The sequence below is a fragment of the Paramisgurnus dabryanus genome, chromosome 21, assembly GCF_030506205.2.
Source record: "Paramisgurnus dabryanus chromosome 21, PD_genome_1.1, whole genome shotgun sequence".
Classification (NCBI taxonomy): domain Eukaryota; kingdom Metazoa; phylum Chordata; class Actinopteri; order Cypriniformes; family Cobitidae; genus Paramisgurnus; species Paramisgurnus dabryanus.
The window spans coordinates 18,247,649-18,271,131 of record NC_133357.1 but is presented as its reverse complement, the minus strand read 5'-3'; the positions used below and the strand labels follow the sequence as shown (position 1 = coordinate 18,271,131).

At 38.6% G+C, this 23,483-nt stretch overlaps 2 protein-coding genes across 2 annotated transcripts; one reads left to right on the top strand and one right to left on the bottom strand.

The window, feature by feature from the left end:
• Positions 1-5,131: 5,131 nt before the first annotated feature.
• Positions 5,132-17,048, bottom strand: fam120c (family with sequence similarity 120 member C). Its single transcript, XM_065286070.2, has 16 exons — positions 15,721-17,048; positions 15,157-15,403; positions 14,997-15,079; positions 14,701-14,829; positions 14,478-14,580; positions 14,318-14,391; positions 13,945-14,231; positions 13,560-13,806; positions 13,066-13,237; positions 11,946-12,195; positions 11,714-11,828; positions 11,359-11,568; positions 11,055-11,277; positions 10,845-10,977; positions 10,668-10,731; positions 5,132-10,580 (listed from the first exon to the last, which is right to left on the bottom strand). The coding sequence occupies exons 1-16, from the start codon at positions 16,234-16,236 to the stop codon at positions 10,290-10,292; spliced, it is 3,144 nt and encodes a 1,047-aa protein (XP_065142142.1). The 5' UTR covers positions 16,237-17,048; the 3' UTR covers positions 5,132-10,289.
• Positions 17,049-17,886: 838 nt separating this feature from the next.
• On the top strand, positions 17,887-22,836 carry LOC135775672 (isocitrate dehydrogenase [NAD] subunit gamma, mitochondrial-like). The gene is made up of 12 exons (XM_065286071.1): positions 17,887-18,111; positions 18,461-18,505; positions 19,443-19,540; positions 19,628-19,743; positions 19,815-19,875; positions 19,946-20,078; positions 20,331-20,464; positions 20,589-20,691; positions 21,356-21,502; positions 21,581-21,675; positions 21,880-21,940; positions 22,118-22,836. The coding sequence occupies exons 1-12, from the start codon at positions 18,031-18,033 to the stop codon at positions 22,220-22,222; spliced, it is 1,179 nt and encodes a 392-aa protein (XP_065142143.1). The 5' UTR covers positions 17,887-18,030; the 3' UTR covers positions 22,223-22,836.
• The last annotated feature ends 647 nt before the right edge of the window (positions 22,837-23,483 follow it).

Genomic DNA, 23,483 nt, shown 5'->3' with positions numbered 1-23,483 from the left:
ACTTCACAGAACGTTTTGGGCCAGTAGGAACGCTTAATCTCCTCAGCTCTTGTTACATATTCTAATCATTAGGAAATTATCGTTAATGTTTAAAGACGCCAAACGTATTTAATATTTCACAGTTTTGTTTCCAAGCCATAATGGTGTTTTACTGAAGTAGTATTTACGTTATGGAGACTTATTATTAACTTAATTATTTTTCAGAAGTGAGCATCATTAATAAAACATGACAGCATCTGTCAAATCCAGGTTGAAGTCCCCTAAAGAAATAAGAAGAATTTGGCAACCTTAAACTTTGATTTCACTTTAATTTCGATCTTTGACATGGCCTTACTCAGTAATAAAGATATCAAGGTTATACGTCTGCAGAATGTTAATTTACATTATGCAAGATGATTTTTATGTAGAAAACAGTAAAAAAATGACTTTAGCTGAATTTTCACACACTGGGTCACAAATGATTTAAGACAGGGGTTCTCAACCTTTTTCAATTCAAGGACCCCCTTCTGTCTACTTCCAAATTGGAAGCCCCGCCCCCTTTATAATTTATAGTCAATCAAATATACTAAAGCTGGTCATAACAACACAGATTGTGTATTCATTACAAAAATAACCAAACACTATAAAATATCTTTATTTTAGTTGCTTATTTAAATGTTTGTTTTTTCTTATTTTGAATGATTTAAGGTCATCTTATGGCCCCCTTGGAAGTTTAATGAGGCCCCCTAGTGGGCCCCAGCCCCCTGGCTGAGAAATTCTGATTTAAGGGACATGATGGGACACAAATGAGTCATATTCATCTTACTTTAATAAATAAAAGGAAAGTGAAAAAAATAAGCATTTGTTAAGTACCATTTTACTTCCCATAGCTCACTTTGTAGAGTATTGCGTTAGCAACACAAAGGTCAGGGGTTTAATCCCATCATTATCATTCATTATAACACATACTGAAAGCATACAGTTCTGTAAGATATTTTGGACAAAAGTGTCTGCTAAATTCATAATATAATGTAAATATCTGTCATCACAATGTATGGCAATAAATATATTAACCCTACAAAAAATTTATTTTTAGTTGCTATAAAGTTGAAATAACAGAACTTAATTTTTATAATTTACAGAACTCCTTACTAGTCAAGAAAGTTGAAATGAATTGTAAATTCAAGTTTATTAAACTTAAAAATGTAAGTGCAATATAGAATTTCAATTACATTGATTTTATGCACATTTTGAAGTATTGCATAAGAAACAAGTGATGGAAAAGCCAAATTTCGAATAAAAATTCATTAATTCGCAAATGGTTTTTATGCTCACTTGAGGAGTTTTTTGACTTATGGAAAAAGAGTAAATGCGAATAATGGGAGATGGAAACGGATTTACCGAATAAATTCTTAAATAGAGAACATTAAACCCGCATGACAAATCCTCTAGCTGTATCAGCTGTCATTGTCTTTCTCATATATGGGGTCCAATGTCATCAATGCCCTTGCTGCTAGTGCCTTCATCAAAAATTCTGCATTTCTTTTTATAATGCAAATTTATAACTTCCAAATCGTAACTAAATGCAGTCCTGTCTCTGTTTTATAAGCTTGCCTTGTTTTATTTACTGTCGGCTACTGGGTTACCAATACCACCATCATTCGCTCAAACAACTTGATGGAAAGTTGCAAATTTACATTTCTTTGTTTGTCTTTTTTTGCAAATTTTGAAAAGATTGGCTTCACGTTTGGATGGAAACCCAGCTATAGTGTAGTAATTGCATACTGCACAGTAATAATGATGTGGAAATTATTTTACTGCATGAAATAAATTAAAATCCTTTGAGTTATGACCATTTACATTTGAATCACTGGATTTGGGGGTTAATGTCATATCTAGAAAAGGTTATGATATACAGTTATATGCAGTGAAACATAAGAAAATGTACACATTAACAAACAACACAGAATACAAAGAATACTGCAGCTATCCACCAGTCCTGTGTTTTATTCTAGGTATGTTGTATCTGATGTCAGGGAGCAGCCGTGAGAAAGACAGTAGGCTGTATAGTTATCTCCTAGATCTGGTGTGATCCCAAACTATACAAACTACTACCTCATTTCACAGCCCCCAATAAAGCCATCCTCCATCTGGTGCCCTGAGGGGTAGAGACAAAAGGCAGAAAGACATGTCAGCACTATAAATAAAATTCTTAATGCCGTGCTATTTTTACATCCAATTTTAATGAACCACCTTAGCAATTGCTAATTTGATTTTCATAAATCCCACAGCGATATATTGTTGTCGTCATCCCTTAACTTAACCCAGTATTAACCCTGCTCAAACAACACCACCACCACAAACTGTGGGCAGATTTTTGGCATCACAACTCATCTTTTGAAATGTGACTCATGATGCCATGAACAACAGAGATATTACACAAAGGCTGCTCTGCGGTAGCCTGTTTGATGTATTAAAAGCAATCATTTATATTTACTCATCATTACTGAGCTGTAATGAAGCTCAAAAAACAAAATTTAAAACAGTCAGCTTGTGGAAAAATCAAGTATAGTATAAGAACTATATGCATAGGAACACTATTTTAGTGCTAGGGATATCCATAATGCACTGAGCTTGTATGATGCTGATGCAAGAAGTGCAATAGTCCTGTCATGAATGTCTTTAGGACTGATCTATGAGTGAAAATAATAACCTTCACATTTGTATATAACAATCCCACATACACCTTACACAATAATGTATGCACAATATAGAGAAAAAAATACCCGTGATTACAACACGTGCACATTTATTAGCAGTTCATAACAGCAGAGTTACATTTAAACATATCTGCATTAAAATATACATTATTATCGCATACTAGTTTCTCGTGAATCAACAGCTGGCTACTTACAGACAGCACAGACGTCATAATGCATGGCAGCTTTATGTTGTTTAAAGCACAGACGGGTTTTGGCTAAAGTGTAGACTGTCTGGCAGCCAGATTAAGTTTATTACGGCAAGCTTTCTTATCAAGAAACTGTACGTTACTTAAAAATCAGATCGACACCCGGACTTACCCCTTGAGAAAAGCATTGTTGTTCGGTCAGCCTTTAAGAGAACATATACATGCGTGCACCTACTTTGCTTTTCACGACATACTCAAGCTACTCTTAATGCTATCAAATACGAAAAATGGCGGTGCCTTACTAAAGCACCCGTTATGGTCATCAAACAACTGCATACCAAGACGAATTTCCACATCGGACTAAACTGAAATATGTCTATGCAAATGCAAAGCGTAATAAAAGATAGCGGCTCTGCGGCAATGACAGTTTAAAATGAAGGTGTTGTTGCGCTCACCTGAGACCGTGACTGTACATGATACCGCCATCTTACATCACCAGCAAGAGGCTGCAGACGCGCAGATCTGCTCCTCGGGTGACCTGCCCCCTGAGTGATCTGATCCTCCTACCATTCAGTTCAGTTCACTGGATAATTTACTGGACTTAGAAGTGTGCAGTTAACAACTTGCAGGGGTGACAACTGCAATTTTAAGATTATGACAAAAGTTTAAAAGCAATTTTTTAAACAACATTGCAATTGTGAGCACTGCCCGTCATTGTGGGAGCTGTAATTGTGCTTAACACTAATTATTTTTAACACTAACAAAGTCACACTATATAAATTAGTAATTAGTATAAAATAGGCAACCAAGGAATTAAAAACTTTTTGTGTGGCGCACATCAAGCGATATAAAACTTTCAAAGTTACAGCATGAGAGAGAGTAACTATAGCTAGAAACAGTCCTAACCATAGACTGTAAAAATATGAATGTAGCGTCCGTGACGTCACCCATAAGATCGTTTTTGAAGCTTAAAGTCTTTCTTTTACTGTCTATGATTAAAGTAGGCGGTTCCTGCCGTCGCCATCTTGGCCGCGCGTTACTGCACATCATTTGCGGATTTCCAAAACTGGGTAAAGAGGCAGGATGTGGGTGAGGCTGAGGTGGCTGGTTGCTGAAACCACGCCCCCCCAGCTCGACTCTAGTAACAGCAGTGGCTGTCACTCAAGTGGCCACGCCCTTAATTATGCAGAACTTTAAGGCGTAATATAAATTAAACGGATGAGTTACAAAAAAAGTTCACCCCCTCACAGTTGTCATGAAGGGCAAAATTAACTATACAGTCCAAAAACAATTTTGTACCAGGCTGTAAACATATTTTCTACTGTAAAGTTGGGCATTTTAACATGGGGGTCTATGGGACTTGACTCCCTTTTGGAGCCAGCCTCTAGAGGCCAGTCAATGTATTGCGGTTTAAATCACTTCCGTATTGGCTTCATTCATCAGAGAGATCGAAAAGTTGCCCCTTGGTCCTACCCAGCAGGCATTTCAACGTTGAGTCAACTATCCCTTTAACTAATATTAATAGATTAACCTCTTCAACTCTGCAATCACCACAGACCCACCGGTGGGTCCAATATTGCATTATCCCTTTAAAAAAATTCTAAATATGTACTAGAGTTGAAAAGGTTAAAAAGCTGATAATCTAAATTCATCATTGTTAGACAGAAACCTGTCCTACTTGGGTACTGTTAGGCAAGAGCTAATTCTAAATGCAGCAAAATTAAGGGCTTTTTGTGGAGGTTAGCTCAGAAAAACAGTTTGGATGGGCCAAACAGCAGCCAATAATGTCAAACAATGTGCCTGTGGCCATCTACTGAAATTCAGTTGCTATGATAATTTAATGGTTTGGGGCAATTAACATTTCTTAGATTGTTAAGGTTTTACAACAATAGTGTGGCACTGAAAATGTTGTAACACTACATTTTTTGGCCATTTTGCCTTAAAAATGTGCCTTATTTTAAAAGTGAATGAGGAGAGGAAAGGAAAGTACAGGGAGTAAAGAGGGCTATAGGATCGGCAAACGACCACAAGCTTAGAATCGAACTTGCGTTGCCGAAAGTGCAAAAGCATAACATGTTGGCTCCGACCAAATTTTTTCACTACATGATATAGAGCAAAATTATATTAGTTTTCCTTCTATCAGCAATACGTTATTTGATTTCTAATTTTTTACACTTGGCTTATAACGTAGCTTGAGGTTTATGGTTCGTATGTCTTGAAAACACAAAAAAGGAACAAACTCTGTTTTACTAAAAGAATAAATTTTATTTCAGCACTGAAGTCATTTCCCAACCATACAAACATGACTGCCAACTTTGACTCTCTCTCTCCTGAGCCTTTTGGCTTTCTCCCCAATCCATTGTGAAATCAGACCACAACAGCAAGACAAATTAAAAAGAAAAGTTTCTTTCCAAAACAATCAGGTGCTTTCTTTTTACTAAAAATGAGAAATTGTTAATAACGATCATAACCATAACAGCAATAATAATAATGAACTTTACCCTTCACTTCACAAGTTTTTTTTGGAGCTTTTGGAGATCTTGATGCATGCATCAATGCGTCTGTGTTGATGAACAGATCAGTTTCCCAAGAACAGACGACAGAATGTGTTGCCTACAAATGGATGGGTCGACTTGACTGTCTATGGGCTATGAAAGGGCCAGGTGCTACAAAGCATTGGGGACCACATGAAAGGGTACTTCCTAAAGTGGGCCACCGTACACAACACATTGCTGTTATCAGACTAGGATTGAAACCTGACAACACCAGTTAAGAGCACACATAGGGTCCTGTGGAGTGAAGGGCTACACAGCCAGGATACGGGGTAACAGTTATAAAGCGAGAGTCAGATCTGAGGTCCAGACACAAATCTACAGGAATGCACAGGCAAAACTTTTACCATAATAGCATTTGTTTGTGTATATGGTTACAGTATGTGTTCACACTTAACCTATCCATGACTACAATTGAAGCTACATATTTCAGAGGGACAATACATGTACATGGGAGTTAATGTGTTCTAGGGTTAATCAGTATCAAGAGCTGTGTCCAAGGCTTAACTTGAGAGGACATAAAATCTTCATTTTAGCAATAAAACTGGATGATACAACATTTAGCCGTTGTTCACCAAAAAGATGTAAAAATCACATTTTCTTTAATTAGTATCAGATTACAGACGCCTTGCGTATCGCAATTATTAAAACCACGCAACTGGATATAATATAAATACTGTAAAAAAGTTGGTTTAACTTAAAAATAAGTTACCTGTCTGCCTTTAATATTTTTAAGTTGAATTAACTCAAAATTTTGTCAAACAACTTTTTAAAATAGTTAACTCAAATTTTAAGGCAACCAGTAAACTAACTTTTTTTTAAAGTTGAACCAACAAATCTTTTTACAGAAAGAGACTTGACTATACTGAAATCATAGCTTCCAGAGATTTACTTTGGTTGAAAAATAATCAGTTTGAAATGTAGTTTTGTACCGATGTAGCTTTTGAACTTGATCAATTTTTGATCAGACTGAAATCGTGAAAAACGTATCCGTTTTTATGTGAATATTACATCAAAATGGTGAAGTGGCTTGAAACAATACCATACAAAACAGAGGTGAGGAAAATTGCAATCATTACTGTTAAAAATATCTAGTTCTGCTAAGCAAATTTTAATACTAAATGTAGCAACGGTCAAAGGAGTAGCAGTTGAAATAACATTTAAAAATTAAGTAAAACACAATTTCACAACTGAATGAAACCGAAGATGTTAAGGTTCTACATTTCTTGATTCACTGTTGAAAATGTTACCAACTCTTGTCTAAAATTACATACAGACAGACTGAACTAATTATAAAAGTTAAAATCTTTCACTGTTTGTATGAAGAGGTAAGGGGAGCTGTTGCAGGGGTAACATAAGCAAGAATATATGAGATTATTTTAAGAATAAAAAGAAACGGGACAGTCGAGTAGAGGGAGATGTTACAATCTGGGCAAACTAAGAATACAGAAGCGACAAATGCTTGAATATTAAAAGTTACTGAAATAATAAATGTCTATAAAGAAATTATTAAAATAACTACATCTGCGTTTTCACCAATTTTCTATATTGATGAGATTATCAAGACTGGGCCCAACATCTGGAGAAACAAAGCCAACTTAAATTAGGTGGCCAAACAATCCTCACAGATTTCCATAGTATCTCTCTCTCATACAACGCAAGTATTACCATATGTATTGTCTGAATATATACTTATGTTGCACATCTCACACAAGTTTCTTTATAAATCATGAATGAATGAACGAATGACAGTTTAAGCAGCAATCTAAAACAAAGCAAAGAAGCTTTGAAGAGGGTAACTTTGGAACAAAGCATCCGACACGGCAAATTAAGTATCCAAATAATGAAAAGAGAAATTAACACTCTGGACAATACACAATCTGAGTATGCTATAAATACTCCCTCGTACTAAATGATGTCTCTCTACAGGTATAACAGAGACTGTATTGACTGTAGGAGAGAAAGATTATATCTTATTTGGTGTGTCTGTATATTTCGGTTTATGCTGGTTTTTTTTCTTAGATTACACTTTAAACTAAATGTGAAGGAGCTACTGATAATCTATGACAATAAACACACTGAAGAAAAACTAAACTGCTTTAAAATCACAGACGGATAGAGAATTGAATGTTTTTGAAAAGGATCTACTGAAACTTTAATCTGTGTTAACAATAATGGGTGTGCATCAATCTGTATGCATGTTCATATACACTATAACATGCTGGAGATCCTCTTAAAAACTAGCACTACTGTACTTAACTTGTAATAAAATGTGACTCAACCTAAATTTGACATTTAAAATGTTGTAATGTGCATGATGGTGTACCATATTAGTTTAAGAGGAATATTACCTTTCGTGCTACAGTCAAGATTATTCTTGGCTTAAAGTCTGTCCGGTATGTCTAGTATTGTCTTTGACATTGATATTTCACTGTCCTTAAGGAAATATCATGAACTTTGTCATACATTCAAAATGCATGCTTGGTGTGATATTTCTGACGAACTTTAAATGCAATTTGATAGCGTGGTTTGTGAAAAGTGAAATTTTGCAGAATATACATATAGACATAGCTATAATGGGTGTCTTTCATAATTTGATTTAAAGAGCTTTCAATATACTTTAGTGGCACTAAATATAATATTTATTAACTTCCTATCATAACAAAATAAGGTGCATCTTATGACTTCATAGAAAGCTGTGATGTTATCTTGATATTGTCAATTGTACATATTTTTAAACTATGATGATTAAATGTGATACCCTCTCAAGTGTATTAGTATTCTTACATTATACTTTCATTTACTACAGTCAAACAAATCACTGTGTATTCAGGTGGATTTTAAACATTAAATGTGAGTATAATTACTTTTTAACCATCTGATGCAAAATGGTCAATCTATAGCAAATAGGGCTTTAACCTTCAGGGTGCTTTATTGCACTCTGGAAATGCTGGGTTATTTTTCAATCCAGCATTGGGTCAAAAAGAGATTAACCCTACTAGTGGGTTACATTAAACCATAAAATTTTTATATTTGGCCCAACAATTGAATTTTTTACAGTGTATGTTTACTTTTTTTTTTAAAGCCTCAACAGAGTATCTCTCTGTAACACATAAGTGCATGAGTTTATAGGACTGTCACAAAACGAGACAAGATGGAGAGATTATTGTCACGAACGGTCTGGAGATGCACACTTTTTTTTAAATGACTTTTAAATTATTTTTCTAAAGACTTTGTCACAATAGAAGGTAATCCTAAGGTTCATTGAATAATTACTTTAGAGCGTGACAAAACGTTCAATGATTTTAGCTATGGTAGGAGAATGCACATGCACAAAAAACGACCACATGGTACACATGCACAAGGGCAAGGCACAGAGAATGAATGAAAGACGGACGAGAAGAGCGGAAAACTAAAATCAACATAAAAGATTTCACTGTGAAGCTGAGAGATGTCAAATGGCCAGTCTATTCTGAAGGACTGTGTGCATTCTCGACCACTGATAAAATCACTTCTCTAAATCGCATCGTTGCGTAACAGGATCATGTACATTTGGGTCTATATACAAACAGCTTGGATGTCAAACAGTATGGTTCTCTATGAACACACCGTTTCGCTTCCTCCCTAACTCTAGCAGAAGCCTCGGATATTCTTTATCCTGGTTCGAGGACAAGCCAGTGTGTTTTCGTTTTTAAAACAAAGTGCACTCACTTTCACATGGGTTGGTGCCAATTTGTACGTCATACTGGTAAACAACACGCAAGGTAAAAGCTTATACGGACAGTTAAACTGTCAAAAAGTTGGTGAAATGAAATTAACCTAATAATTTATCTATATAGAGCAGTACTTTCTTATTGTAATAAATAATTTTTAAGTGCTTCACGTTATGATACAATCAATTTTTAAGGGCATTTCTTTTACAATAAGAGCTTGCATATCTATAACCTTGGGCAGGTTTCAAGGTGCTTTAAAGATTGAATTTATAACTTAGTAAATGTAGGACTGAGTTGTACTGCTGTTTGCTTATCCTAAAGGGGATGTTCAAATTAGCTGACAGACCATCAGAAATCTTTTAAATAAAGCAACAAAGTTGATCTACACAATGCAACCTGTACAACTCTCTTGAGCGTTCAATTGTTCTTACTCATCTCTGGGTCTGGGCAACTTATTCACCTGAACTTCAACGTTCAATAAAGGTTATGGCAAAAAAATTAAAAATAAATAAAAACGGGAAAACCATGTGTGTGTGAATGCACACTGTGACATACAAATATCAACTCCATCATGTTTTCATTCTATTGTACTCAGGGCAGTGTTGTCATTGAATCCTCCCCTATGGTGCACTTCAGATACAGTTAGGGTTCAAATAGTGTAATTCTTTGCTGTGTGATTTGAGAGTTGGGTGCTGCTGTGCTACGTAACACGGTGCAACAGTTATCTGAGCAGGTACATTTTACAATATACTTTGGGCAATAAGGGCCTTTTGTAGCCATTTTAGGCAATCATACATAAAAGGTCACCACTGATGTACTAAAGGTCTAAAATTAAAACGAAATGCTACAACACCGATTGGGGCCAGTGGAAAGGATAAGGTCCAGAATCCGAAGATGTGCAGTCGAGGGTTGCGATTTAAATTTGCTAGGTTTTAAATCAGAACCGTCTCGTAAGGTGACACGGACCATAATCCTGTCACTGCCCACCTGTTGTTTCCAGCATGTAGCATCATAAATTATATTATGATAACACAAAGTGGCTACCGTGCCCTAAATATTTAATTTTGCAAGGAAAAGACAGTCAACCTAAGATCATTCCCTCTCACTCTCTCATTCTCATTACATTATGGGATGTAATTACTCCTCCTTCTGTAGTGCACCATCTGACGGGCAGTCGTCAAGGCAACAAGGGGCCTCTACCTCCACGTCATCTCCTGACTGGTTGTCTCTGCTGGCTAAGGCACACTGGATTGGCTGGGCCAGTGGTGGCAGGTCAAGGGCTTGACCAGTGGCGCTTCCTGAAGAGCTGCCGTTCAGCTGCTGTGATACAGTCCCTGTTCCCTCCGTGGGTCCAGCAGGTCGCCCCATTGCTTTAGGATCCTCGCTGAGCTTTGGGGGGCTGGTGGAGGGAGGCGATGTTGAAAGTGTCTACAAGAAACATTGGGAGGGGGCAAATCAATTTTCAAAGCACGATAAGCACATTGCTTATTTTTGAAGGGAATGTGTTGGACTTACCTGTGTTCTGTTGGTGGTCATTTTCTTCCCTCCCCTTCCTCTTGATAGAACCTCTTTACCCCTTCTGGGACAATAGTGGAGAAAGAATAGACTTTGGATACACATACGTGTATAAGAGATGCAAAGTCATACTGTTTATTAGAAATAGCTAAGTGAAATGACACAAAAAGGACTCACCCTCTCCCTCCCACCGACACCACCTGCATATTGAACCCCCCTCTGCCACGCAGTGGCTTGTTCCCAGCCCACTGGCCAACAACCATGCCAGCTATTTCCAGCTTGCCACCCTGGGGAGGTATAGACTGGAGTCCTAAAAGAAAATCACTATGTTAAAAGATTTCTGGGTATAAAATATTAAACTAAAGGTACACGAGAAGAGGCACCAACCTGGGAAGGCCCTGGGCCGGTGCTGGTGGTGGTGAGGAGGAGGTGGCATGGATCCCATCGGACGAGGAGGGTACAAAGGGTGCATGGGGTAGAAAGGGGGCACCATGGAAGGGGGGAGGAATGCAGGGGGTGGCAGTGGTGGAGGTGGGGGAGGCGGTCGGGAGAGGTTGATGCCTTCCAGAATGGCCTGGCGCATCTTCTCCACCCTTGAAACCAGCTCCTCCTGCAGAGACAGACGAGTGGAGACATTTATTTCAAGCGCTACTGCCAAAAGTAAGATTAGCTGCAAATTTAAGTGTGTTACCTGGCCTTCACACATGTCAAGTAAGGAGGCTCGGTCTCTGGTGGCTTTAGCTAGCTTGCTCTGGAACAATTTCCCATCAAAAAAGCCCCAAGGGCAGCAGTGGTCCCATGGCAGGGGCTGTCCGCATACGTCGTTCACGAACAAGGCAGTGTCCACACCGCTCATGAACAAAGAGGCAAGTTGAACCCCGCGGTTATCCACCTTCTCCACCTGGTATCAGTGTCAAAGAGAAGAGGATGAAACATGATATCGAGGCAGATTTCAAAAAAATAAATGCAACCCCAAGGAAAGAATCAACTATGCTACTACTGTGCTACTATGTTATAATGCGGAGCCAATAAGTAACATGGCTTACCTTGAGTTCCTGAAGTTGGTCAGGCTCATAGAGCTGTTTGGACACAGCTTGAGCCAAAAAGGCATCAAGCTCATGGCGCTGAAGAATACGGCCTCCTGGCCACTGCATCATATACCTGTAAACACACAAAATACTACCATGATTTGGTGCTATTCATTTACCCGCAAATGTATAAAACCATTCCCATGCCAATCAGCCTACAAGGTTTACATCATCAAAGGGGCGTGGCTACCTGAGCACGCAGCACATGAGCAGCAGGTGAGACGGCACACATGCCGGATTGAGCAGGGCAGGGCAGTCAGAGCGCATGCAGGCCAGGAAGGCTCGAGTGCGGCGGCTGCGGTCTTCTGAAGCTCTACCCAGCCACAACCGTCTCAGGTTGGGACACGTCCACTCGCGGAAACACAGGGCTGGGACTAGCTCTGGGGTCAGGGCAGATTTAGCTTTACTGGCACACCACTCCTTTACAATAACTGGGGGCACTGTGGAGTCAAGAGAAATAAAGAGATTCAGGTTATTCTTGATGTTCCACTCAAAGCAAAGGAGATACAATGAATCAAAAACAGTATTACGCCAACATGAAGCACTGGTTCTGTGATCAAAACGCTAAGAATATTTCTGCAGCATGCTATACTTTTCTATCAGAGATTGGCACTTTGCTACAATAATAATTGTAAGTGCCCCTCTTTTAATGACCCATTAGGCAGACTATAACATAGGGGTCTACATACAATTATTTTAAGGGTGCTCTGAATGATCTACCAGATTAGATAACTTTTTTTAATAACCTTACAGCATTATGCAATTGTTGTGCAGATATATTTTTGATAGTGCCAGCTGCATTTCTGACTTGACCAAAAGATGCGAATTTGCAGTGGGTTTGAATTATTAGTACTGCACTGAGAAGTGACAGAAGCTGTATTTCTTAATGTCCAATCTGTTCCCAATAACCAGGCATAGGCTGCTATGGATTCAGTTGCTTCTATAAGAGAGCTACTGGAATATGTTGCACATGTTGCCTGCCAGAAAAATTAACAATACATCATGATGCTTTTATTTTTTTTATATTTAATAATACTTTGTTTTTAAAAATAGATAAAAAATTATGCCACATAATTAATACAAATGGCTTTACATAAACTCTGTGATTGGTAATCAGTGATCGGTTCCGGACGATACTGCTTCCAAATTGAATTATTTTAATTTAATGAACACAATAATATATACGTTTTTAAATTGCAGTCATATAAAAGTGAGTATTAATTATCATATTTTACAGGTTATTGAATACTAAAATTTTTAGTTTTGCTACAACCCTACTCTCCAGTCCCATCTACTCTTATTCCTCTCACCATCAATTGGACTTCGTTTGCGCATGGCCAGTCTCTCCAGCCTCCGCTGGGTCTCGGCCAAGCTGAACAGCACCCCATAGGCATACTGGCGTGCAGAACGGAAAAGAAGAGAGGCAGGAGGAAGGTCTGGGTTGCACTCATCCTCTATACACACAGGCATTTTCATCTCCCCCTGAGACATTATAGAAAAATAGAAAAGTATAAGAGTGACAGGCATTATTACATGCTTTAATGTAATTAAATAGCTTTATGGGATATTTGCCACTTTGAATTTGCTTAAAATGTCAAATTAATTACATAATATGATCAAATTTGGGGGTGACATTTATTTGACACTTAACAGGAAAAAGATTACAATACTGTTGCCGGCAAGAGCATAACAACATTAAAGCTGACTTCATAAATGTTATGCCAGCTGTCTTCAAAACTACATGCTTAGTTACATTAGTAACTAATCCTAAAAAGTACAAGCTCATACTGGGTGATTGCAATACCTTGGTCAGGATGTGGTAGATTTGTGGATACATGAGTCCTCTTCTGTGTCTGTGCTCTGCCACTCGCAGCACCTCAGCACTGACCTGTGGAAGGGGCGGAGTTGTGATGTCCATGTGACTGCGTGTTGGCATGGACAGCAAAGACGGGATGGACGGGCCACTTCCATTGCCATGGTGGCTATCCCCAGAGGGCCCGCTTCCTCGTCCACTGGGATCTTCCCATCTCGAAGATTTTTCAGCCAAATGACTTAAAAAGAGAAAATGTATATTTACACTATCCTCAATATCAAAAGACTAACAAACAGGTTAGGAACAGGATTGAGAACCACAGATACAGGGGGGTCCTTCATGTGCAAGTGCAAGTGGAGCGTTGATGTGGACTCACTTAGTGCTGGTGTCATTTTGCTCTTCCCCATCTGAAGATGACGATGATGAAGGGGAAGGACCTGTAGGAGCAGCTGTGTGATGATTGGGCTGTCGGTTGCCACCTTGTGAGGAATCATATGGAGCAGACCAATCAGCAAAGCCCATTTTTCCAGCTAGCGAATCATTACAGTCTTGTAGAGGCTGTGTGGGGTTCTGGCATAAAAGGGCAGGACCAGTGGCAGGGCTGGGTCCATAGAGCCCACCTAGATAAGGCACCTTGACACCTGACATCTGGGGTGGACCGAACTGTCAAGAAAAGCAAAATTATAAAATGGCATATGTTAGAATTAGAAATGTGATGTTATGCACTAAATTTCTCTGGGCAAAATTACCTGAGCTTTTCCAGGCTGCATTGCCCCCATGTGGCCTGGAGGTCCACTAAACTGACTAGGCCCAAAGCCTGGAACTGTAAGAGTGGAAAACCAAATAAATATTGCAAATGAATGCAAAAAATTAAGTACATCAATAAAATAAACTGTGAAAGGAACCTACAGAGGTAAGGAGAAGGTCCCATGGAGAGAGGTCTTGGTTTACTGGCCACTGAAAAATACTCCACTGCCTTTTTAAACCTCTCAACTTTGTCTTCAGTTCGTGACTGGTCATGACAAAAACAGAAAGCCCTTCAAGTTATGATTATGAAAGTGTGCTTTAAATCGAGAGAGGACAACAAGGGAAAACAGATTCATGAAATCAGGTTTAAATAACATTGCTTCACCTGTGACTGCTTAAAAACATCCTTGGCCACCGAATCCAAATTCCCAAGATCTTTGATGGATGCCACATATTCAGATACAGCCTTGATGACCACCTCACAAGGTGGGAGAACTAATTGATGAGCCCTTACCTAAGAGCAGAGAGAAACAAAAAATGTGTGATAAAAAATAAGTTAAATAATGAGTATGGAAAAAGACTTGCCCAATGCCTGATGCTCAAGGATGCTAAAGTATATTGTCAGCGACAACTATGAAAGACTGCAAATAGCAGACACTGTTTCAACTTAAAAATGTGTACCTTGAGCGAGGCAAGAGGATGTTCTGGCCCTAAAAGACTCCAATGGAAGGCAGCCAAGTCTTCATCTGGCAGAATGTGGTTACCTATATTGAAGACGTACAGTCAGAGCCAAACATATAAGCACAATCACAATGTCACAAATCCTGGCGTAAGTGCTTACCAAGTAGAGCAGCAAAGATGGCCAAGTGCTGGGTCTTGAGGCCAAGTTGGCGAGCAGCCTCTGTTAGCAGGTACTGGTGAGTGGTCAGATTCTTGCCATTCCAGGAGAGTTTGAGAGCATGTGAGCTGAAATAGGCTGGGACGTTGCATAGTGCAAACTCTGAGTCCTGTGCGATCAGACCCTGAAAACCGTAGTCTCTGTACAGGGAGAGCACCTCCTGGTGGTGGTCCTCAAGGGTCTGCACTACCTAAAACCCAAGCAGGGTAGAAAAAGACCATGTGAAGTAGAAAAACAACTGTTCTCACCCATTGCTTTGTAATTCTGCCCTTTACATAGTGAAGATGCATGAGTGTAAGGGATTTATGATAGCATATCAATGAATAGGCAGGTTTTTAGATATTCCTACAATGGCAATTTTTTTGGCTGAAGGAGTGGCAGCACATGCACACTTAAACACTTAAAAGTGTGCAATCTACATCATATAAATAAGTCTTATAAAGCATGCATCACACACACTTCATATCAAAGTTTCTTAGTGCATCCCCAGCACCGTAGGCCACTCACCCGTACGCGGAATCTGAACATGGCAAGACGGACACAGTGGCTCAGACAGGCCGGGGGCAGGAACCAGGCCCGCGGAGGGGGCGTGGCCTTGCTGCCAACGTGATTGACGATAAGCTGCGCTGTTTGCCTCTGTCCCTGTGCCCGCCGCGCCCACTCCGGCCATCGATCTTTCCCAAGCGTGCCGTTAAAAACCACCACCAGCTCCAGTCCGCCCTGGTACAAACAAGCCTGGGAAAGCGCCGCCAGATAGCCGAGCATTGCGTTCCACTCGCCTCCGCAAACCCAGTCGGTCTGGTAGCCCCCGTACAGCCGCTGAAGGCCGGAGTCTGCGTCAACGAGAATGCGAGCTGGCGGGGGAGGCGGAGGCAGCGAGCTCGGATGATGGGGATGATGGTGGTGGTGGTGGTGATGTGGGGGCTGACGGCCTACTGTTCGTGCGAGCTTGAGAAGGTCCACCGGAACCGCCGCCCCGGGGCAACGTTTCTCCAAATACTCTTGAAAGCCTTGAACTCCCATGTTGTTTGTACGAGTGTCTATAAGCGCGAGATGCGTGAACCTTATATTGAGAAGATTAATTACTTAGCCAAAGTGTCAGGAGTAGTTTCGGCTAACTAATCTGAAATGTTTACAGTGTGGTGCGTAAGGTAAACAACCCGACAAAATGCAACTGTCAAATAAACACCGCTGTAAAATGACAAATGTGTGTGGCTATTTTTTACATTTGGTCGTGTAAGTATAGCATGTGTCCATTCCTTACTGTGTTACGGTGATGTCCCAGTATTGTAATCCAAACGACAGTCTATCTGTTTTGATTAATTGCAATGTTGCACCATATAAACAAAACCACTGTCTACAATGTAACGATGGAGGATAACGGCACGCACGCTACAGTTATAATGTCGACAATGTTGGTAACATCAAAATAAACCCATCTAGTAACTCAAATAGCTGCAATTTTAACAACGACTACGCAATTGCTATCCAACATGCTCGCTGTTATTAAAACTATCTAACCGATACTGATTACAGTAGGTTTCTCCTGAACTGGTTAACAGTTATAAGAGCTACAGTTTGCGGCTAACAAACTAGCTCGCGCACTTAGCCAGTTAGCCAAGATCCCGGCGTGATTGACGCGTCAACTAGTCGAGACAAATCGAGGGAAGCCACGATTCGGAATGAGATGAATAATTAAGGGGAAAATAAAGTAAAACAACTAAAATAAAACAAAAACAAAAGCCCGACGTAAGCTCCCTCGCTCTCTGTCTCACTCACGACTTCATGTTGAGGAGAGGAACATACTTTCATGCGACGTCGGCCATCTTGCGACTTCCCCGCGGACCAACAGAAAGTGGGAGGGCAGGCAAGCTGTGGAAAAGTGGGAGGGGCGATGGGTGTGTTCCGGGGGATGTAGTTATTCTATCTCGAAAGGTCGTGCTGCTGTACGTAGAAGTTTGATTAAAAGACTACAACTACCAATACATCACAGTAAGAGGCCCTGATGCATGGCAAATCCGAAAGGAACGATTCATTCAGAAGTTTATAGGGACATTTGGTGTAGTTGAAAAAACTGCTTTGAAATAGTTGCCCTCGATGTTTACACTTAGTGTCTGAATATATTTTAAATGAATTGTTACAATTTATGCGTGGGAATGTTAAACAAAATTAGGGGAATTATGTAGTGGTTTGACAGGCTTCTGAATGGGTCTCCCCTCTGATCTAAATGCAACAAGTGCATTGCTATATGTACAGGGCGACTCAATCTGGAAAAAAGGGAAAATGTTGCTTTATATTTCAAACATAAATATTTACTATAAAGCAATTTCTTATATCACATTTCAATGGTTATTAAAGTTTAAGTACATCTACATCAAATAAATACTGTAGTATAATTAGAACATCACATATAATATAGCATAAACTGTAGTATATTACATTATATTAATAAACATTGTTAATGTATATTATTCTGTATTGTTTTGTGAAAACTAGCAAATATTGTAGTAAACTTTATTTATTACAAAACCACTAGTATTTTGGAATTTTACTACAGTAAACTAGAGGAAATGCTAAAGTATATTAAAATATATTTTCGTTTGGCAATTTAAACTTTGTGTTTTGCTCAAATACACACAAATTTAAACACAAGGGGGCGCCAAAGTTATTTTTGTGATAAAATTGGAGTCCTGACTTCGTGCGTTAGCTGATTGTAGCAGCACTCTGACTTTAAACGGAGTGTACGTCGATATTTAGCGCGGTGTGTGATCTGACCCTGGAGCGGTAGCGCGATATCGTCCGCCGAATACAAACAACATGTCAACAGCGGTAATGTCAGCGCTTTTTCTCTCCAAGCGTCTGCAACCGTGGACCGGAATAAAGTTCACCGCAAACAGCGTAAGCTTCCACTTAAATGAAATTATCTACCACATTCAGTTGATTAAATTCAGAACATAATGATGGATTTCAACAAAGTCAGTGTTGTGGTGTGTTAGCAACGTCTCCAATAAACGCTGAGCCACCGACAAGGTCACTGTCTGCACGCGCTACAGGTGTCAAGCGGAGCGCCTCTTTAATGAGATATTTTAAGTGAACATTTAATGCAACTTAAGAAGGAATAAATCATTAATAATGTGAAGTAGCATAAAATTACACGTAGAAAACAAAATAAAATCGTCATAGTAGATAATGACTTTGTTTTAATTTTTTGTGCTTTTTCCCCTCTTACTGTATATTTCAATACCAGCTGAGACTTGCGGTTTGCTGCCAGAGGATGAAGTCATCGTATACTGTAAGTGTGTACTTCAATCAGCATGGTTTTTCCTAATTTATAGTCGTGTTTGACCTCACTTCCCTTCATTTGTACTTTCAACTACTGTATAAAATCAAACTAACATTAAAGCATTAATCCTTTCTTGCTATAATTTCGCTGTCTTTAGAGCAATCCTTATTTCCTCTATTTGAAATGATCCAGGTGTAATGGCCGTTAGGATATTTTTGGTGTTTCTGTAAAAAAGGAAACATCCTTGTTGTGGAGTCGATATTTTTTTTCGAGGACTTCAACGCAAAGCTTTTCGTTTCAGCTCTGTATTAACATCAACCTGCTTCTCTCCTTGCTTGTTTAAAAAGCCAAAACTAATTTGTGTAACCAAAACCTAGGCAGATGGGTTTCCACTGACTCTGTCCTCTGACTAACCATTTGTGTTCTCCCCTCTGATTGTCCCACATCTCATCAACCAACCACAACCAGACTATTGTGAGTACTGGATCTAACATTTGCTTGCAGCTTTTAACCAGGTATAACTTGTACTGAACATATTAGATGGTAGAGATATAAAAACCTATGACAAGCAATACTACAGTAAAAGTATTCACAAGGTGCATTATGATATGTTATATACAAAGCAGCCATAACATATCTTTATTTATATGTGTTAATCTATAGGTATTGCAGTTGCGTATTTATATTTATGCATTTGGCAGATATGCAATATCATGATTTCTGTGATTTATTAAAAAAAATCAGCAGCATATTAAGCCAAGACTTATTTAATTCTCATTTATATGGGAAAGACAGACTTAAAATAAGGATGCTGCAATATATCGGCAGAAAGTTTTCCCCCAATATCGGACATTGGCCATATATCTAATAAACGAATAACTAAGCTTTTGGCACCTAAGTTTAGCTTTTGTTTGTCTATGATCTGATTGGCATCTCTATTCTTTAGCCTCCTCCTGCTAAATATGGGGGCAGACACACTGTGACTTTGATACCTGGTGATGGTATTGGGCCGGAACTACTGAACCACGTCAGAGATGTCTTCAGGTCTGTGGATAAAGCTCCTCTTTACTCACTTTAATAGCATGCAATAAATAAAGTCGTCTTATATTTGGCTCAAAATGCTATTCACAGATACTGCTGTGTCCCAGTGGATTTTGAGATTGTCAATGTGGATTCATCTGTTGCATCTGAGAGTGACATCCACAACGCCATTACTGCAATCAAACGGAATGGAGTCGCACTTAAGGGTGGGCATAAATCAGTGTTGAGGGCAAAAAATTGCAGTATACACTATAAATCAGAGCTTTGTCTTTTATAGGTAACATAGAGACCAATCACAACCTTCCTCCATCTCATAAATCCAGGAACAATTTGCTTCGGTAAGATCTTGAATTCTTATCTGCCTAATCCAGGTTGTGAATTTGCATTATTCATTTTTTACTCCCATAGGACGTCTTTGGACCTGTATGCTAACGTGATGCACTGTCAGTCACTTCCTGGAGTCCCGACCCATCACAAAGGCATCGATATCATCATTATAAGGGAGAATACTGAAGGAGAGTATAGCAGCCTGGAGCATGAGGTCTGTGTTAAATATAATCTCATTATATCAGTGACTACGCACCCAAAAATGAAAACTGTGTCATCATTTACACAACCTCATGTTGTTCCAGTATGACTTTCTTTCTTCTGTCCAGATGTTAAAGAAAATGTTAGGGTTGCCATTCACTTTAATAGAAGTCATATGGGTTTTGGATTGACATGAAGATGAGTGAATCAAGACCGAAATTTTATTTTTTTGTTGATTTAACCCTGTAAAATGCCTCTTTTTCAGAATGTTCCTGGGGTTGTTGAGAGTTTAAAGATAATAACGCGTGTGAATTCATTGCGGATTGCTGAATATGCCTTTAAATTGGCCAGGGAAAAAGGACGCCGTAAGGTCACGGCTGTACACAAAGCTAATATCATGTGAGAATCCTTCCTCGCTCACCACATGTTAATTTTTTGGCACTGAATTGTTGAAAAAATACTGCCCCCAAAAATATATTCGTATCTGTTTTTATTTGGGATGGTTTTCTCATGTGCTTTATAGGAAGCTGGGCGATGGCCTTTTTCTGCAATGCTGTAAAGAGGTTGCAGCTGGATATCCTGATATCACATTTGATAACATGATCGTGGATAATACTACTATGCAGGTAAGTATGTACAATACTTTGCAAGAGTCTTAGGTCACCATGCCCACATTATATTTGTTGTTTTTGCAATTGTATAGTGATCATATATACTTATTTCTCAGTGTCTTTATTAGAATACAACCAGAAAATACAGGAAATTTGTAGTATTAAAAACAGCATAAAAGTATAAGATTAAGTGTCAAGTATTTAGGGTAAACTCCTCTTCCTCTTGAGCAATAGCAGGACAATGCAGAATCTCTTAAAATTAAATTAAATCCTAATCGAATGACTTCAGTCTTCTCAAAAAAGCTCAAGATGTTTTTATTGCCAAGAGAGGTCACACTAAATTCGGATTGATACCTGAAGAAGACATTTTAGTTCTGAAAATTGTTTTGTTTTTAATTTTTATGTTCATATTTCCTATATTTTATGTTTGTATCTTAATAAAAAGAGTGACAAATAAATATGAATGGACATTAAAACACTGCTAACACAACAAAGCTGGTGGTTGTGGCCTAAGACTTTTGCACAGTACTGTATATGGTAAGGTAAAGGTACAAACTGTAAAGATAAGTGAAATATTATAGATATACTCAAAAGTTAAACTTATTAAAGATTCAGATTTGATTTAAGGGCTATTTTAGGAATATGGCAGTAACGGGCAAAATCTACATTTCTGTCATAGCTGGTCTCTAAGCCCCAGCAGTTTGATGTGATGGTGATGCCTAATCTCTATGGAAATGTGGTGAGCAATGTGTGTGCTGGACTCGTTGGAGGTCCAGGTCTGGTACCAGGAGCCAACTACGGCAAGGATTACGCTGTTTTTGAGAACGTAAGAAAAAAGGGAAACACTTAAATTCAATATGATGGCCGTTAAAGTGATTGCAGCACAAGTGTCTTCTGATTTTAGGGCACTAGGAACACTGGGAAAAGCATTGCTAACAAGAATATCGCAAACCCTACAGCCACACTGCTGGCCAGCTGCTTGATGCTCGATCACTTGAAGTACGTTTTGTCTGTATTCTGTTGATTAACGAACATTCCATGCATTGTAAGAAATTCCATCCATAAAACATACTGGTAATGATGGCATACGAAAAATATTCATTATAAGACAACACTTACATTCTACTAACTTATGCACATACTGTAAAATGTCTCTCTGTTGGTTAAATGTTTTGCTATCTTCCCTCTCTACCTTTTTTTTAGACTTCATGCATATGCCAGTATGATTCAAAATGCAGTCCTGAAAACTTTGTCTGAAATTCGGGTATGATGCGTGCTTATTTTAAACAGCCTTATGCATGCTGTAGTCCAAGATGAGACTATAAAGCTCGAGTACTCTCACTTTTACTGTTTACTGTCTTATTTTCTTTCACCATAACATTTTGCAATATTATACATACCTTTTCATTATATAGCTTAATAAGTTCTTATGTTCTTACAGTTGCACACAGCTGACTTGGGAGGACAGGGCACAACCTCTGAGGTGGTGCAGTCCGTAATGCATGAGATCCAGAGAGGAGGACCACGCACGTCAGAACAGATCTGAACTTCATGCCAACAGGTGCTATATTCAGAATCAACATTAAAGAAGTGTTCACTCTTTATAGGGGGAATCTTCAATCAAAACAGGCTGTGTGTATATGCAACTTTGACCTTTTTAAGAGAAAAATGTCTTCCATTTGTTCATGCAGTCTGTACACCTCCATATCAGTAATGTCAAAAGATTATGAAGTTTATGAACTTCACTAAATTACTTTTATGAATACAGGGTCCTGATTTCTCGAATAAAGAAATGCACTAAATATCAGCACTTTGTATATCAGTCATGATGAAGACCAGCGCACACTCATTGGAAAAGTAGACAGGAATGTACCACACAACATAGACAACCATAACATACTTCTGGATAAACAACTCTAGATAAATATAGATGAAATATAATCCAAAACGCAAAGCTTTTATTTCTTGAATATTCCTGTATAAATGTCACTGATGTTATTTATCTAATATATGCAGTCTGTGCATCTGTATGTTTGCCACAGTGCAGTGGGCACTTTATTTTTCCCGTATCTTCATCTAAATTTATGAAACTTGTTTTTTGTTGACTGACAATGCTCCAAGCACTTTCATTAATAAATTCTTACCCATTACCTTTTCAAATTATGTTTGATATCTTTCATGACTCTACAGTCTAAAGTCATAAATTGGATATTTTCCAGTAGGTGGCGATCAACTCCAGTAGAGAATAAACTTGGGCTTTCTAGCCTGCGTACCAATTCTCCTACTATGCCCTTAAAGTATGTACTGTTTTTGGTATGGGCATTAATAAGGATGGTATATACTAAATTAAAATTTTGATTTTGACTACTATTTAGTACTGATAGTATTCGAATTGGGACACAGGGTAAGACTTTTTAAACATGACATTCATATAATCAGTAACACTTACTAACCTATGAAACACAATAAGCTTGTATAGGTTAAAATTGGTTAATGGATTAGTTAGCATGGAATGACAATGATCAATACTTCTTCAGCATTTATTAATCTTAGTCGATGTTAAGTAAATATTTACTAATACGCTGTTAAAATCAAAAGTTGTGACTTATCATTTGTTAATACACAATGAACTAAAATAAACATTTGTATTGACATTAATTGTATTAGCATAAACTAACTTGTTCACTGTGAGTTTTGTTTGCAAACAGGATTAGAGAAGCTACTTTGTGGTAATCAGAATCAAAATAATCAAAGTATTGAATTACTTAATAACATCTGCTGGAAATGGGGGGAACGTGGGGGGAACA

Coding starts and splice junctions, on each gene's coding strand:
- fam120c (XM_065286070.2), bottom strand. CDS start 16,236: ATGGGAGTTCAAGGCTTTCAAGAGTATTTGGAGAAACGTTGCCCCGGG. Junction 14,830..14,996: donor ATCCTCTTGCCTCGCTCAAG/GTACACATTTTT, acceptor CTCTGCTCTTAG/GTAAGGGCTCATCAATTAGT. Junction 14,232..14,317: donor TGCAGCCTGGAAAAGCTCAG/GTAATTTTGCCC, acceptor TTTTCTTGACAG/TTCGGTCCACCCCAGATGTC.
- LOC135775672 (XM_065286071.1), top strand. CDS start 18,031: ATGTCAACAGCGGTAATGTCAGCGCTTTTTCTCTCCAAGCGTCTGCAA. Junction 20,079..20,330: donor ATAGCAGCCTGGAGCATGAG/GTCTGTGTTAAA, acceptor CCTCTTTTTCAG/AATGTTCCTGGGGTTGTTGA. Junction 21,941..22,117: donor AAACTTTGTCTGAAATTCGG/GTATGATGCGTG, acceptor ATGTTCTTACAG/TTGCACACAGCTGACTTGGG.